The sequence below is a fragment of the Saccoglossus kowalevskii genome, chromosome 11 (assembly GCF_978046115.1).
Source record: "Saccoglossus kowalevskii chromosome 11, keSacKowa6.1, whole genome shotgun sequence".
Taxonomy (NCBI): Eukaryota; Metazoa; Hemichordata; class Enteropneusta; family Harrimaniidae; genus Saccoglossus; species Saccoglossus kowalevskii.
In genome coordinates this window covers 4,457,811-4,476,861 of record NC_140651.1, presented here as the reverse complement: position 1 = coordinate 4,476,861, position 19,051 = coordinate 4,457,811, and the positions used below count along the sequence as shown (strand labels likewise).

The 19,051-nt window shown below is 36.0% G+C and overlaps 1 protein-coding gene across 1 annotated transcript in view; it reads right to left on the bottom strand.

Moving 5' to 3' along the window:
* LOC102800646 (transmembrane protein 135-like) overlaps window positions 1-19,051 on the bottom strand; it is a 154,819-nt gene that overhangs the window by 127,686 nt on the left and 8,082 nt on the right. The window contains exon 5 of the mRNA XM_085505645.1: window positions 18,750-18,815. Within this exon, the coding sequence (XP_085361771.1) occupies window positions 18,750-18,815 (66 nt within the window). The remainder of the gene's footprint in view (window positions 1-18,749; window positions 18,816-19,051) is intronic.

Genomic DNA, 19,051 nt, shown 5'->3' with positions numbered 1-19,051 from the left:
GTACATGTATGATATGTACTCAAGGTCAAGGACAGTGTTACCTTCCAAATAGGTAGCAAAGTGGGTCTGGGCCTATGATGGATAGGTCTTAATTAGAGTTGAATATCAAAGACAAACTGACCCGTACCATGGGTGAATGTAAGTGTGCTAAAAGCAACAGGAAGGCCAAAGCCACAGAATGAGATTGCAGATTCACTAATGAATATTCTAAGATTGACCACAGATTAAAGCTTGGTGGTCGCCGTGCTGCGCATGTGCAACATTTGTGTTGATAAACATTGATTTTCCCATAATCCAATGCGCTTTTCTAATGAAATCACAAGTATGAGTTTTAACCCGGGCTCGACATGCACTGATTACTGCCAGTGACTCGTTCGATATCTTCCAATCACCTAAAAATTACCTAATTAAAGCTTGGAAACGTCTCAGTTCATACTTGTTGATCTGCGCAACAGTCAAAGTCACCGTCTTTGTTTATACGAGACCCAAATATCTGGCGTATGCATGGCGCGACGACTACCACCCTTTATTTTCACACATGGAATATGGTTTCCATTTCAAAATATCCACCATATCAGCATGCACTTGCAAAACTTTTTTCAACTTACCCATAATAAAATGTGACACAAACAGTGAGATCAATCAGTCTGGTAAGCCTACATCAACTCACTTATAATTTCAAACCCCTATAATTATAAAATCCTACATGTATCTAACTACTGTAAAATACTTTATTTTAGCTGGAATTATTTTTTGGAAAATATTTTCACTGATTTTTGACGAGTTGAATATAAAATTTAGAAAAAAAAGTTTATTCACTGGATTTTATATTCACTGAATTATGCCTTTAATAAAAATAAAGCGAAAATGATGTATTTACAGTAATCTTTTCATATATTATATTATTCATGATAGTCATAAATCATATTCCACATATATGAGAAAATGTCACTGCAGGTAACAATCTGAAACATTTTTAATATAAAAGTAAATGCTTTTCAGTGTAGAGAATAGTAACAGGCTGGATAGAAGATATTTTTTTCACACAGCACACAGTTGGTACAATCCTTCCAGTGTCATCAACTCTACAGGGCTTAGACGAACCCATAACAAACTACTAGTTATGCTAATATTTGATCAAACTGTACGTTTGTTTTTCTTTTGTGTTATTAAATACGTTATTATATTATTATTCCAAAGGTTGCAGCCAGTAAATCAATAGAATTATTTCAAGAGTGTAGTAGAGGTTTTCTGAAATTTAATTCACAATTTTTATCAAAGAATCCTTTTGAACCATACCAACGTATATATTTTATAAAAACCCTACTTCATACTAATTAAAAATCAATGTTATGTCAGGTGACAATTGATGTGGACATGTGATTGCTAAGTAAATAAATCCTTCATTAAATAATTAAATGAGTAACGTGAACAAGTCAAAAGTGAAACCCAAAATTTTTTGTCTCAACAAATTTAAAATAAAACACCAAAAATATAACCTTTAGATATTGCATAGTTTTGTTTGTAATTACAACAAAAGCCAAGAAAAGAAACTTTTATAAGGGTCTCATTTGCACATTTTTTATTCTATTGTTCAAGTAACAACCATGAAATAACAAGGTCATGTATACAATGTTTCATTACTAAATAGTATTAGATTGAGTTTGCAATGGGATTTTCAATTTGACCCTGAATTACATCGTCATACCCATCCAACATCCCTACCATTCTACCTCATACATCACAATACCTTCCAACAATCCTACCATTCTACCTCATACATCACCATACCCTACCACAACCCTACCATTCTACCTCATACATCACCATACCCTCCCACAACCCTACCATTCTACCTCATACATCACCATACCCATCCAACAATCCTACCATTCTACCTCATACATCACCATACACATTCAACAACACTACCATTCTACCTCATACATTACCATACCCATCCAACAACCCTACCATTCTACCTCATACATCACCATACCCATCCAACAACGCTACCATTCTACCTCATACATCACCATACCCTCCCAACAACCCTACCATTCTACCTCATACATCACCATACCCTTCAACAACCCTACCATTCTACCTCATACATCACCATACCCATCCAACAACCCTACCATTCTACCTCATACATCACCATACCCATTCAACAACCCTACCATTCTACCTCACACATTACCATACCCATTCAACAACCCTACCATTCTACCTCATACATTACCATACCCTCCAACAACCCTACCATTCTACCTCATACATCACCATACCCTCCAACAGTCCTACCATTCTACCTCATACATCACCATACCCATCCAACAACCCTACCATTCTACCTCATACATCACCATACCCATCCAACAATCCTACCATTCTACCTCATACATCACCATACCCTCCCACCTCATACATCACCATACCCATCCAACAATCCTACCATTCTACCTCATACATTACCATACCCATCCAACAACCCTACCATTCTACCTCATACATCACCATACCCATCCAACAACCCTACCATTCTACCTCATACATTACCATACCCGTCCAACAACCCTACCGATCTACCTCATACATCACCATACCATCCAACAACCCTACCATTCTACCTCATACATAACCATACCCATCCAACAAACCCACCGATCTACCTCATACATCACCATACCCATCCAACAACCCTACCATCCTACCTCATACATAACCATACCCATCCAACAATTCTACCATTCTACCTCATACATAACCATACCCATCCAACAATTCTACCATTCATTTTGAAATTGTAAATTGTCCTGCCCCATCTTATCTACATTAAACTAGTAGTGCATAATTGGTACATTTGAAAGGAGTGAGAGGAAATAACGATAGGTAAAAAGAAATATCTGATAATTAGAGGTGAGTGATTTTACTAATGAGTCGTTAATGAGTGAATCAACTGATAAGTAAGACTGTTCAGCTAAGACCAGGGATAAGTGTAGACACACCCGATTTCAATAATAAATAGTGTCACAGTCTAAGCTGTTTGTGAAATGGCCGAATTGGGATTATGGTGAGAAAATTAACCTTATGATTGATAACATAACTAAAGACAGACCAGTTGATATATTGGCAAAACAGTGACTTGATTTATGCAAATCAGAAATCATATCAATGTACTGAAATATTATCTACATAGAAATTATTGAAAAAAAACATAATTGGCAACAGATATGTTACTGTTTTAACAGTACAATGAATCATTACAATAAAATTTCAACTTTTCTATTTACAAGTACTCGTAGTGTAATTAATATATCACTATTGAGGAAGTGAATTTATTAATGTAAGTGCAAGGGTCTTCGCAAATCAATAAGCAATGACATCAAGCAGACCGATACGGTTTATTTCTAGACTTCCTGTCACAACGGTTTTAAGTGCTATTCAGATGACAAGTGACTTTAAAGACAGCTGCATCTTGGCTTGCCAAAAAAAAGTGATATTTATGCAAAAAGCTGCAGTAGTATTTCAAGTGCATATGTGTATTCCGAACGTACATGTTGTTGACATATTGATTGGAACTAGACCTGCAACGTTTAACCAAAACATTTTTTTGTATGTAAACTCCCTTAAGTAATGCATGGAAAAACCTGTATTTCAAAATTAAAATATAATGTGATTTCCTTGTCCAAGCACTTAAATATGTAATCACTCATTCATATGTATGTATCCCCGAGGTTGTTGTTATCTTGACACCCTCATTTTTAACATCCTCCTCCCTACATAAAAATGATTCGTCCCTAATACTGCTTCCATGAGTTATTACATTGTATCCTGGCCCCTGAATGTGAATATTGCATTGTGAGGAGGCAAAAAGTATTTACCCTGAGTAGCCAGACAGCTTACAGACAAGCCATGTTTTTGCTATCTCATGGGAGAATTATGTGCCATTTTTCAAACTTGACAGATATTGGTGTCTAGCAACTCCAGGCACTATAGCTGATAAAATATGTCGCTCCCTACATCATCTGATTTACTACTGTAATTTATAGAGCAAGTCAGAGAGCCAAGTATGCTGCAAATTGGCACTCACTTCAACAAACCATAACTCATGATGATCCATGTGCCATGCACTCAGTCATCTCAGCTCTCTGAATCCCTACCATGAGGTGTAATTAATATAAAGTTGATAAGCAAATAGTGCGTCACATGGGATCCCCAGACATATGCATATATACCAAGGATTAATACTTGATAGATGGGTCTGCAGTGATGCATATCTGAGACAACAGTATTACAAGGTATGATGTAATTGACTTAGATTGTACACAACATACAGTACAGTACAGTTTCCATGACATTGTACTCAGCCAGGGGGTGGGGTATGGATGTGTTAGGGTTGGGTCTGTAATATTGCATATCTGAGACAACAGTATTACAAGGTATGATGTAATTGACTTAGATTGTACACAACATACAGTACAGTATTCATAACATTGTACTCAGCCAGGGGGTGGGGTACGGATGTGTTAGGGTTGGGTCTGTAATATTGCATATCTGAGACAACAGTATTACAAGGTATGATGTAATTGACTTAGATTGTACACAACATACAGTACAGTATTCATAACATTGTACTCAGCCAGGGGGTGGGGTACGGATGTGTTAGCGTTGGGCTTGTAATATTGCATATCTGAGACAACAGTATTACAAGGTATGATGTAATTGACTTAGATTGTACACAACATACAGTACAGTATCCATGACATTGTACTCAGCCAGGGGGTGGGGTATTGATGTGTTAGGGTTGGGCCTGTAATATTGCATATCTGAGACAACAGTATTACAAGGTATGATGTAATTGACTTAGATTGTACACAATATACAGTACAGTACAGTTTCCATGACATTGTACTCAGCCAGGGGGTGGGGTATTGATGTGTTAGGGTTGGGCCTGTAATATTGCATATCTGAAACAACAATATTACAAGGTATGATGTAATTGACTTAGATTGTACACAACATACAGTACAGTACAGTTTCCATGACATTGTACTCAGCCAGGGGGTGGGGTATTGATGTGTTAGGGTTGGGCTTGTAATATTGCATATCTGAGACAACAGTATTACAAGGTATGATGTAATTGACTTAGATTGTACACAACATACAGTACAGTATTCATAACATTGTACTCAGCCAGGGGGTGGGGTATGGATGTGTTAGGGTTGGGCCTGTAATATTGCATATCTGAGACAACAGTATTACAAGGTATGATGTAATTGACTTAGATTGTACACAACATACAGTACAGTATTCATAACATTGTACTCAGCCAGGGGGTGGGGTACGGATGTGTTAGGGTTGGGTCTGTAATATTGCATATCTGAGACAACAGTATTACAAGGTATGATGTAATTGACTTAGATTGTACACAACATACAGTACAGTATTCATAACATTGTACTCAGCCAGGGGGTGGGGTACGGATGTGTTAGGGTTGGGTCTGTAATATTGTATATCTGAGACAACAGTATTACAAGGTATGATGTAATTGACTTAGATTGTACACAACATACAGTACAGTATTCATAACATTGTACTCAGCCAGGGGGTGGGGTATGGATGTGTTAGGGTTGGGCTTGTAATATTGCATATCTGAGACAACAGTATTACAAGGTATGATGTAATTGACTTAGATTGTACACAACATACAGTACAGTACAGTTTCCATGACATTGTACTCAGCCAGGGGGTGGGGTATTGATGTGTTAGGGTTGGGCTTGTAATATTGCATATCTGAGACAACAGTATTACAAGGTATGATGTAATTGACTTAGATTGTACACAACATACAGTACAGTATTCATAACATTGTACTCAGCCAGGGGGTGGGGTATTGATGTGTTAGGGTTGGGCCTGTAATATTGCATATCTGAAACAACAGTATTACAAGGTATGATGTAATTGACTTAGATTGTACACAACATACAGTACAGTACAGTTTCCATGACATTGTACTCAGCCAGGGGGTGGGGTATGGATGTGTTAGGGTTGGGCTTGTAATATTGCATATCTGAGACAACAGTATTACAAGGTATGATGTAATTGACTTAGATTGTACACAACATACAGTACAGTTTCCATGACATTGTACTCAGCCAGGGGGTGGGGTATTGATGTGTTAGGGTTGGGTCTGTAATATTGCATATCTGAAACAACAATATTACAAGGTATGATGTAATTGACTTAGATTGTACACAACATACAGTACAGTACAGTTTCCATGACATTGTACTCAGCCAGGGGGTGGGGTATTGATGTGTTAGGGTTGGGCTTGTAATATTGCATATCTGAGACAACAGTATTACAAGGTATGATGTAATTGACTTAGATTGTACACAATATACAGTACAGTATTCATAACATTGTACTCAGCCAGGGGGTGGGGTATGGATGTGTTAGGGTTGGGCTTGTAATATTGCATATCTGAGACAACAGTATTACAAGGTATGATGTAATTGACTTAGATTGTACACCACATACAGTACAGTATTCATAACATTGTACTCAGCCAGGGGGTGGGGTACGGATGTGTTAGGGTTGGGCTTGTAATATTGCATATCTGAGACAACAGTATTACAAGGTATGATGTAATTGACTTAGATTGTACACAACATACAGTACAGTATTCATAACATTGTACTCAGCCAGGGGGTGGGGTACGGATGTGTTGGGGTTGGGCTTGTAATATTGCATATCTGAGACAACAGTATTACAAGGTATGATGTAATTGACTTAGATTGTACACAACATACAGTACAGTATTCATAACATTGTACTCAGCCAGGGGGTGGGGTACGGATGTGTTAGCGTTGGGCTTGTAATATTGCATATCTGAGACAACAGTATTACAAGGTATGATGTAATTGACTTAGATTGTACACCACATACAGTACAGTACAGTTTCCATGACATTGTACTCAGCCAGGGGGTGGGGTATGGATGTGTTAGGGTTGGGTCTGTAATATTGCACATCTGAGACAACAGTATTACAAGGTATGATGTAATTGACTTAGATTGTACACAACATACAGTACAGTATTCATAACATTGTACTCAGCCAGGGGGTGGGGTACGGATGTGTTAGCGTTGGGCTTGTAATATTGCATATCTGAGACAACAGTATTACAAGGTATGATGTAATTGACTTAGATTGTACACAACATACAGTACAGTACAGTTTCCATGACATTGTACTCAGCCAGGGGGTGGGGTATGGATGTGTTAGGGTTGGGTCTGTAATATTGCACATCTGAGACAACAGTATTACAAGGTATGATGTAATTGACTTAGATTGTACACAACATACAGTACAGTATCCATGACATTGTACTCAGCCAGGGGGTGGGGTACGGATGTGTTAGCGTTGGGCTTGTAATATTGCATATCTGAGACAACAGTATTACAAGGTATGATGTAATTGACTTAGATTGTACACAACATACAGTACAGTATTCATAACATTGTACTCAGCCAGGGGGTGGGGTATTGATGTGTTAGGGTTGGGCTTGTAATATTGCATATCTGAAACAACAATATTACAAGGTATGATGTAATTGACTTAGATTGTACACAACATACAGTACAGTACAGTTTCCATGACATTGTACTCAGCCAGGGGGTGGGGTATGGATGTGTTAGGGTTGGGTCTGTAATATTGCACATCTGAGACAACAGTATTACAAGGTATGATGTAATTGACTTAGATTGTACACAACATACAGTACAGTATCCATGACATTGTACTCAGCCAGGGGGTGGGGTACGGATGTGTTAGGGTTGGGCTTGTAATATTGCATATCTGAGACAACAGTATTACAAGGTATGATGTAATTGACTTAGATTGTACACAACATACAGTACAGTATCCATGACATTGTACTCAGCCAGGGGGTGGGGTACGGATGTGTTGGGGTTAGGCTTGTAATATTGCATATCTGAGACAACAGTATTACAAGGTATGATGTAATTGACTTAGATTGTACACAACATACAGTACAGTATCCATGACATTGTACTCAACCAGGGGGTGGGGTACGGATGTGTTAGGGTTGGGCTTGTAATATTGCATATCTGAGACAACAGTATTACAAGGTATGATGTAATTGACTTAGATTGTACACAATATACAGTACAGTATCCATGACATTGTACTCAGCCAGGGGGTGGGGTACGGATGTGTTAGGGTTGGGCTTGTAATATTGCATATCTGAGACAACAGTATTAAAAGGAATGATGTAATTGACTTAGATTGTACACAACATACAGTACAGTATTCATGACATTGTACTTAGCCAGGGGGTGGGGTATTGATGTGTTAGGGTTGGGCCTGTAATATTGCATATCTGAGACAACAGTATTACAAGGTATGATGTAATTGACTTAGATTGTACACAACATACAGTACAGTATTCATAACATTGTACTCAGCCAGGGGGTGGGGTATGGATGTGTTAGGGTTGGGCTTGTAATATTGCATATCTGAGACAACAGTATTACAAGGTATGATGTAATTGACTTAGATTGTACACAACATACAGTACAGTATCCATGACATTGTACTCAGCCAGGGGGTGGGGTACGGATGTGTTAGGGTTGGGCTTGTAATATTGCATATCTGAGACAACAGTATTACAAGGTATGATGTAATTGACTTAGATTGTACACAACATACAGTACAGTATTCATGACATTGTACTTAGCCAGGGGGTGGGGTATTGATGTGTTAGGGTTGGGCCTGTAATATTGCATATCTGAGACAACAGTATTACAAGGTATGATGTAATTGACTTAGATTGTACACAACATACAGTACAGTATTCATAACATTGTACTCAGCCAGGGGGTGGGGTATGGATGTGTTAGGGTTGGGCTTGTAATATTGCATATCTGAGACAACAGTATTACAAGGTATGATGTAATTGATATAGATTGTACACAACATACAGTACAGTATCCATGACATTGTACTCAGCCAGGGGGTGGGGTACGGATGTGTTAGGGTTGGGCCTGTAATATTGCATATCTGAGACAACAGTATTACAAGGTATGATGTAATTGACTTAGATTGTACACAACATACAGTACAGTATTCATAACATTGTACTCAGCCAGGGGGTGGGGTATGGATGTGTTAGGGTTGGGCTTGTAATATTGCATATCTGAGACAACAGTATTACAAGGTATGATGTAATTGACTTAGATTGTACACAACATACAGTACAGTACAGTTTCCATGACATTGTACTCAGCCAGGGGGTGGGGTATGGATGTGTTAGGGTTGGGTCTGTAATATTGCACATCTGAGACAACAGTATTACAAGGTATGATGTAATTGACTTAGATTGTACACAACATACAGTACAGTATCCATGACATTGTACTCAGCCAGGGGGTGGGGTATGGATGTGTTAGGGTTGGGTCTGTAATATTGCACATCTGAGACAACAATATTACAAGGTATGATGTAATTGACTTAGATTGTACACAACATACAGTACAGTATTCATGACATTGTACTCAGCCAGGGGGTGGGGTATTGATGTGTTAGGGTTGGGCTTGTAATATTGCATATCTGAGACAACAGTATTACAAGGTATGATGTAATTGACTTAGATTGTACACAACATACAGTACAGTATTCATAACATTGTACTCAGCCAGGGGGTGGGGTACGGATGTGTTAGGGTTGGGCTTGTAATATTGCATATCTGAGACAACAGTATTACAAGGTATGATGTAATTGACTTAGATTGTACACAACATACAGTACAGTACAGTTTCCATGACATTGTACTCAGCCAGGGGGTGGGGTATGGATGTGTTAGGGTTGGGTCTGTAATATTGCACATCTGAGACAACAGTATTACAAGGTATGATGTAATTGACTTAGATTGTACACAACATACAGTACAGTATTCATAACATTGTACTCAGCCAGGGGGTGGGGTATTGATGTGTTAGGGTTGGGTCTGTAATATTGCATATCTGAGACAACAGTATTACAAGGTATGATGTAATTGACTTAGATTGTACACAACATACAGTACAGTACAGTTTCCATGACATTGTACTCAGCCAGGGGGTGGGGTATGGATGTGTTAGGGTTGGGTCTGTAATATTGCATATCTGAGACAACAGTATTACAAGGTATGATGTAATTGACTTAGATTGTACACAACATACAGTACAGTATTCATAACATTGTACTCAGCCAGGGGGTGGGGTACGGATGTGTTAGCGTTGGGCTTGTAATATTGCATATCTGAGACAACAGTATTACAAGGTATGATGTAATTGACTTAGATTGTACACAACATACAGTACAGTATCCATGACATTGTACTCAGCCAGGGGGTGGGGTACGGATGTGTTAGCGTTGGGCTTGTAATATTGCATATCTGAGACAACAGTATTACAAGGTATGATGTAATTGACTTAGATTGTACACAACATACAGTACAGTATTCATGACATTGTACTTAGCCAGGGGGTGGGGTATTGATGTGTTAGGGTTGGGCCTGTAATATTGCATATCTGAGACAACAGTATTACAAGGTATGATGTAATTGACTTAGATTGTACACAACATACAGTACAGTATCCATGACATTGTACTCAGCCAGGGGGTGGGGTACGGATGTGTTGGGGTTAGGCTTGTAATATTGCATATCTGAAACAGTATTACAAGGTATGATGTAATTGACTTAGATTGTATACAACATACAGTACAGTTTCCATGACATTGTACTCAGCCAGGGGGTGGGGTATGGATGTGTTAGGGTTGGGTCTGTAATATTGCATATCTGAGACAACAGTATTACAAGGTATGATGTAATTGACTTAGATTGTAAACAACATACAGTACAGTATCCATGACATTGTACTCAGCCAGGGGGTGGGGTATGGATGTGTTAGGGTTGGGTCTGTAATATTGCATATCTGAGACAACAGTATTACAAGGTATGATGTAATTGACTTAGATTGTACACAACATACAGTACAGTATCCATGACATTGTACTCAGCCAGGGGGTGGGGTATGGATGTGTTAGTGTTTGGTCTGTAATATTGCATATCTGAGACAACAGTATTACAAGGTATGATGTAATTGACTTAGATTGTACACAACATACAGTACAGTACAGTTTTCATGACATTGTACTCAGCCAGGGGGTGGGTCATAATGATGCAGTTCTGAATGATACAGTTTTGATTTACGCAGTTCAGGTTTCCAATCCAAAGTGCAGAGGAGTTCAATTTTCACGACAATTATAATCAAAACTTAATTTCCATTAGTGAAATTGCATAATTTCTTAGAGGCAAGCCAAACCATGTTCTTGTCAAACTACCATATTTTTGTTGGTCTCTCATTTAATTTTTTTTAGTTTTATTAAAAGAATATGCATTTATTCATTCCTGAAAAAAAGTACCAAGCCATTTTTCACAGATTTGTAAAACTGTATTGCATGATAACTGCAGCAAATATTGAAATAAAATGCAACCCGTTACGTGGAATTTGTACTATCTGTCATCAACCTAAAGTCAAATATATGTGATGCGCCTTAACATGATTGCAGCCAACTAATTAGAATAAAGTTCTGCTTAAAAGGCCTGGGGAGAACACTGGTTTGCAGTCATTCTGTGGATAGCAATAATGGGCTCTTTGTCTTCTGTTCTAGTATGTATAGCAGAATTTAATATATATGTGTCTGTCAGTGGAACATGTCATGTATGCAAGTCTTTCTAATAATGATAGTAAGACTCAGTATACCTATTACCTCATTCAAGGTGATTAGTGTGCTCTATATCATCATTATCTTTATCAATGTGTGGCAGAGAAATACAAAAGAACCTAGATATCTTATTTATCTAGGTTTATTTTTGTGATTATAATAACCTGACATGTCTTTCATATAGTAACAAGTCTGGTGTGAAATTTATTGCAAATTAACAAATCCAATTATGGCAACAAGATATTTATTACGCAAAGGTTGATGATTATATCAGTTTCTATAGCAACAACCTCTGTCAAGAACAGAATTTTGTGTTGCAGACATTGTGCACACACTTTTTGATACAGGCTGGCAAGCAAGAAAATTACCTGGCAACTGAAACCAGAGAAGCGATATTTAGTAGACTGATTTATAGTTCACATAATCACTGAATACATCACAGGCAATATCCCATTAATTTCAACTGCTTGATGAAAGTCTGAATGCATTCATTAATTTCTTTTCTACCCTGTGACTGTTTACCATACATTGAAGTGAATATACACAACTCTCCTCTCAGTGAAAGTTACTCTGACAAATATACAATTCAAACTTAGCCTGTTTGTTTTTTTACACATATTTGGTGTGACAGTTGTGAACTGTTAAAGTGACTGTTGTCTTCATGTGTGGGCGTGTACACCCTAGTACAAACATACATAGTCTGATAAATAAAATATCACATGTAGATACAGAACGTTGTGAACTCAAAGTGGGAGATTGAGATACAAACAGAAAACAAACGCACAAAATCTCCCCTGCACTTTATACAGTCATTTTCCTTTAAAAGAGGTCCATGGTTGGAGATATTGCAATTTAATTCACTAAATACTGTGGATTGCTTTATTTAAACTAGATTTTTTTTTCTCAAAAGAAACAGTCATTTGTGTTTTTACATGTAGTTTATTTTCACTGATCTGAATTACATGTAAACTGCATTTTGTACATTTACAAAGAAAAACAGCAAAACTAAATTCAGAATAAAAGCTATTTCACAGTAATTGAATTGTTGGAAGCTATCACTACAATATGTTAGATTGGGTTGTATATAACACTAAGAGGTGTAAATTACATTTTTGTTTACTTTGCATCGGCCTGAATACCAGGATAAGCCTAATTATTTTAGTTTTGAATTATTCACTGGGTTTTAATTTCTCTATTTCTAAGTAAAATCCACTAAATTAAATCTACATAAACATAACAATAAAACTCATTGATTGCATGACAAATGTGATAAACTAAAACCCAGTGAATAATATATAAATGATTTTACAGTATTTAGAAAAATACTAATCCATTTAGGCGGCACATCACATACACCATTCCTATGTGAGCCCCCGACCACCCCATCCCACCCCACCACACCCCAGCTTATACTAAACACATTGACCTACACCTAAATATTGAACATCAACCATGCAATGCAATAAACAAGTTAATTGAGAGGGACAGGTATGTGGTTTAGACAGATTTATTTGGCTGTCCTGTAATCCATTTTGAACTTGACATTCAATAATCACCTGCCATGTTAGACTAATTGACCTTCCAAGACACTTAAGTCAAAGTCCATTACTTTCATAATGCTAGACCATATACAAACCATTTACTACTGTCTATCAAAGATATAAATCTATCTCAATATTTAAAGTAAGTTGTTTTTATATAGATAATTAAGTACATATTGTCTTAATTGGTTACTAAAGACTTAAATCTCATTAGGAAATGATTGACATGTAGCAAGCTTCAATATAGAATGTGAAAATTGCTGACAGGCATTTGTATTCATACACTGTCAGTAGATTCTGGATCGATCATTGTAATGAATCTACAAGCCCAATGTGGGTTATTCCCACTAGATGTAATGAATGATTGATGTGTCAACCCATGTATGAATTGTAGTGTTATGTAACCAGTATTACCATAACATAGATCCACAGTAAATGGAAAATGCAAACTCTTAGGGACAATGTCAAAAGATCTATGTCGGATAAAAAAACTTATTTGCTTTAGTTTGGGGGGGGGGGGTTGACCTCGAAAAGTTTCCATTTTACAAAAACGATTTAATTTTTTAATGAAGTCAAAACAAATCTTGAAGTGTTTGTAGTTCGTTATTTTTCTATCCAATCATGCAATTTTGATTTGTATTAAAATATAAGAAAGGTAATAGTGCCATTTACTACATGAGAACATGCATACAATGTGTAATGACAATTTCATTGTACTACCTACCTTTGTAAATTAAATGTACTTCTTAAGAGAATGGTACAAATAAAGCTTGTTTTTCTTTGTTATTAATGCATTTGTAAAGTGATTTTACATCCACCCGACAACCAACTGCTATGTCATACTACTGTCTGATTATCAATTTGTATTAAATGGTGAATGTAGTCTGACGCCATGATCAATATTTATCAATTAAGTTTCAGTGGGGGGTGAAACTAAAGGAATTAAGTTTTTTTATACATTGAACTTTTGATGTTGTCCCTTAATCATTTGGTACATTCACACTGCAGGCTCACCACATCAGCCAATCAAAGCCCGGCAATAGTTAAAACTTTTTCAAACGACTTGTACCGGTACATCTATAGTAGCAGCAGTGATTAAATTATCATAGTAAAACCACTGCAAACATGATTTGGATTACCAATATGTAGATATGATTTGGAGAAGTTCCTTAATGTCAGGCTTCACATAGTAAATTGTCAATAAGCTGGCATGGTTTGGAGTAATCCCTTAATGTCAGGTTTGGAATAGTAAATTGTCAATATGCTGACATGATTTGGAGAAATCCCTTAATGTCAGGTTTGAAATAGTAAATTGTCAATAAGCTGGCATGGTTTGGAGTAATCCCTTAATGTCAGGTTTGGAATAGTAAATTGTCAATATGCTGACATGATTTGGAGAAATCCCTAAATATCAGGTTTGGAATAGTAAATTGTCAATATGCTGACATGATTTGGAGAAATCCCTTAATGTCAGGCTTGAAATAGTAAATTGTCAATAAGCTGGCATGGTTTGGAGTAATCCCTTAATGTCAGGTTTGGAATAGTAAATTGTCAATATGCTGACATGATTTGGAGAAATCCCTAAATATCAGGTTTGGAATAGTAAATTGTCAATATGCTGACATGATTTGGAGAAATCCCTTAATGTCAGGCTTGAAATAGTAAATTGTCAATAAGCTGGCATGGTTTGGAGTAATCCCTTAATGTCAGGTTTGGAATAGTAAATTGTCAATATGCTGACATGATTTGGAGATATCCCTAAATATCAGGTTTGGAAGAGTAAATTGTCAATATGCTGACATGATTTGGAGAAATCCCTTAATGTCAGGTTTGAAATAGTAAATTGTCAATATGCTGACATGATTTGGAGATATCCCTAAATATCAGGTTTGGAAGAGTAAATTGTCAATATGCTGACATGATTTGGAGAAATCCCTTAATGTCAGGTTTGAAATAGTAAATTGTCAATATGCTGACATGATTTGGAGAAATCCCTTAATGTCAGGTTTGAAATAGTAAATTGTCAATATGCTGACATGATTTGGAGAAATCCCTTAATGTCAGGTTTGAAATAGTAAATTGTCAATATGCTGACATGATTTGGAGAAATCCCTTAATGTCAGGTTTGAAATAGTAAATTGTCAATATGCTGACACGATTTGGAGAAATCCCTAGATTTTAAACCATATTAGAGCATAATTAATTAACCTATCCGCTAGGTTATAAATCAATAAATCACAGTTCATTTAATAACCAATCAATCAATTAATTTGTGATTGGTCAATCAAATTCTAGGCTACACTAATTTCAACAATAAATCAATCATAATCAACAATCTCAGTTGGAACGTAATTGTACATCAACAACTAGAATGCAGATCAAACAAAAGATCAGTAGCTTAGAGCTTACAGCAAAGCCAAACACAATAGGATATTAAAACATTATGCAAAATTGTTCATTCAGGTAGAGTAGATGTGAAAGATGGTGCGATACACCCATTCAGAACCATGGACAGATTTAAAATGAAATAACATGAAGCCATGTAACATATGAATAATTATTAAAGACTAATATATATATTTTAATTACATGAGCGAACTGGTTTTCTATCAAATAAATCATTCTGTTTGACACACTAAATGGTGATAAAGACAAATGCAAATCAAAATAAATAAAGTTATTATTATCATAATAAAATATACTAATTTGAATTGTGAACTGCATATTTAGTTGTGTGTAAACCAGTATTTACCCCATTTTATATGATTTTTAAAACGGGTATATAAATTTGAGTGTCGGTTTATTGATGGAGTGTCAGTAAATGTGTGACAAATTACAATGTTTACGTATAAACCATCCAAACTTATCCTGGAAACACCCGCTGGGTGTCATAATCTATAAATTACATTCGAAAACTTCAAATGAATCAGTGTTGGTGATTTGAAAACTAATGATATAATCATTTCCTGAGACTATTTTTCATACTGAGTTTACTTTGTTCTAGTTCTGACTTTGAGAGCTGTATTCCGAGATCATTCCTATTACAGCTTTATTAGTATCATGGGAAGGTTATATAAAATATTTAGTGCCATGTCTTTGCACAAATTGAGATATATTTGAGTATTTGCTGATAGGTTAGCAGTAAATAATTTCTAAAACAGAGATGAATTTCCTCGATTCCAGACACATCAAAGGAAAACAAACAATGGGAAACAGAATTGATCTACGAAAATATTTGCTGTTCTTCCATATTTCTGAGGTAAGCAGTAAATAATTTCTAAAACAGAGATGAATCCAGACACATCGAAACAAACAATGGGAAACAGAATCAATCTATGAAAATGAAATCATTAGTATATACTTCTGAAAGATTATCAAATATTTCACAATATCATAACTCCCAAGACCGCAAGTTTGACATATGATTTTATACAGATGAGTCCTTGTCTTTAACCAAATACTAACCAAAAATGTGAAAACAAAAGGTGGAACAAAATAAAATGTACACAACTTTAATGTTCATGTAAGTTCTTTACATATCAATGAAGAGTAGGAAATGGAGACCCTTTGAATACCTTGCATTGTGCATTTTAGATAATAATTACTGTCAATGCGTGTACAATGCACTTTGACAATCATCAAGGAAATGGAACAAATAGTACATGCTACAGCGTGTTTGAAGGCCCATAACTCTGAATAATCATCTACTTGTTTGCTGAAATTGATTTAGACTTTCACAAAAATGTAGCACCATCAAAACAAAAACTATTTTCAAGAACTAAAACAATAAACTATGTTGTGACAAAAATTTGAATGCCTATTGTGGCTTTGTTTATTTATACTATGAAAATGTATAAATTCGACGATACAATTGTCCAATTCCGGGGTTGATTTAATCTTTCTCAATTTGATATAAATTTGTCAGAAAATTAAAAAACAATTCTCACAAAATTAAAATAGTTCGTCATAAATTGTCATCATGGTGAATGTTTATATTATCTCCTTTGAAGGTGATCCTGGAGACTAATGGCATCAACATGTCGCTAAAGCCACATGGGAAATTACAGTTTATTCTTTCATGCAATATTTTCAACTTTTTTTTTAATTTTCTTTTTTCTGTCTTAAGTTTTCAATGTGGATTTGAATGGAGACTTTTGTACAATTTAAAAAACTGCACTATAATCCTATGAGGTTTCTTTACAAAAAAGTTTCCCATTATTTTTTTTGGAGGTTCAATATTATTATAATTTCCTCTGGATGGTGATGCATCTATGTTTGAAACTCACTTGTGAAGTACTTGTGCAGTCCAAAACATTCCCATTTTAACTACTCAGAGTCATTGTGTAAATAGATGTCACATGGAAATAACAATCCAGTTATTATTTTGAATATTAACACTGCACCATATGGGGGAAAATCTATAAGAAATCTATAATACCATAATAATAAAAATAGCTAATGTATAAATACAGACTGTTATGCCAACCACTTGAAAGTAGTTATGTAATCCAATTTAATAGGGTCAAAGGTCAACAAGGATCCATTAATCATGTAGAATGACACTGATTCATACAGGGGGGGGGGGCAAACTTTTACACACAATGTCGCTAATGACGGGGGGTGCCACTTCTAAAACATCAATAACTCAGTGGGAAATTACATAGTACCATATACAGAATAGTAAACAAATTAAAACTTTCTTTGGAATTTGTGTAATGCATTTTCTTTATTGTACATACTTTCAACTATTATCTGTCTTGCCTTTAAAACTTACTGTAAAACAACTAATTTTCACTGGGTTTAAATTTCGCTGATTTACCATTTCAGGCATATTCAGTAGGTTTTAAATTCACGGTTTTATCATTTCGATAATGTGTTCTATGCTAAATTGTACATATTCACTGGGTTTCAATTTAGCGCATTTTCCAGTCAGCGAAATAAGCAAAATTAAAACCCACTGAATAATTAACTCCTTTACAGGACCTTACTAATGCTTTGTACATGTAATACATATTTTGTGCAAAGCTTTAACCTAATCAGCCTGTCCTTAAGTATAGAGAAAACCTGCAGTTATTTTAAATGTCAATTATACTTACAATAAATAACATTTATAACATATTAAACCAGAAACAACTAATTTATGGGATCAGTTAGATACAGTCAACTCAACACCACATTAACACATTGGATTCCACACAAATAATAAATTATAGTCTAGGATTTTGGTATAGCAGTATTTAGAAGTTCACCATAGTAGAATAGTCTAGGAATTCAGTATGGATTTATAGGAAACTCATTGTCATATGTGAAGTACTAATAGGGAATGTTACTGCTCAAGACTGGCACACATACAAAACATGAATGAACACACAACACTAGCCACTTTATGCAAACCTAGAACAGACTCTTACCTCTCCATTGCTGATAGGCTTTACAAGTCCTCTTGATTTCAGCATATTATATATCGCTTCAACTGCCTACAAGTAAAGTTATATAACAACTATAAGTCAGACATAAACAACCTATGTACAAGACTGGTAAGGATGACTGCTCCAGTCTACTGGACAAGGAGACTGGTAAGGATGACTGCTCCAGTCTACTGGACAAAAGACTGGTAAGGATGACTGATCCAGTCTACTGGACAAAAAGACTGGTAAGGATGACTGCTCCAGCCTACTGGACAAGGAGACTGGTAAAGATGACTGCTCCAGTT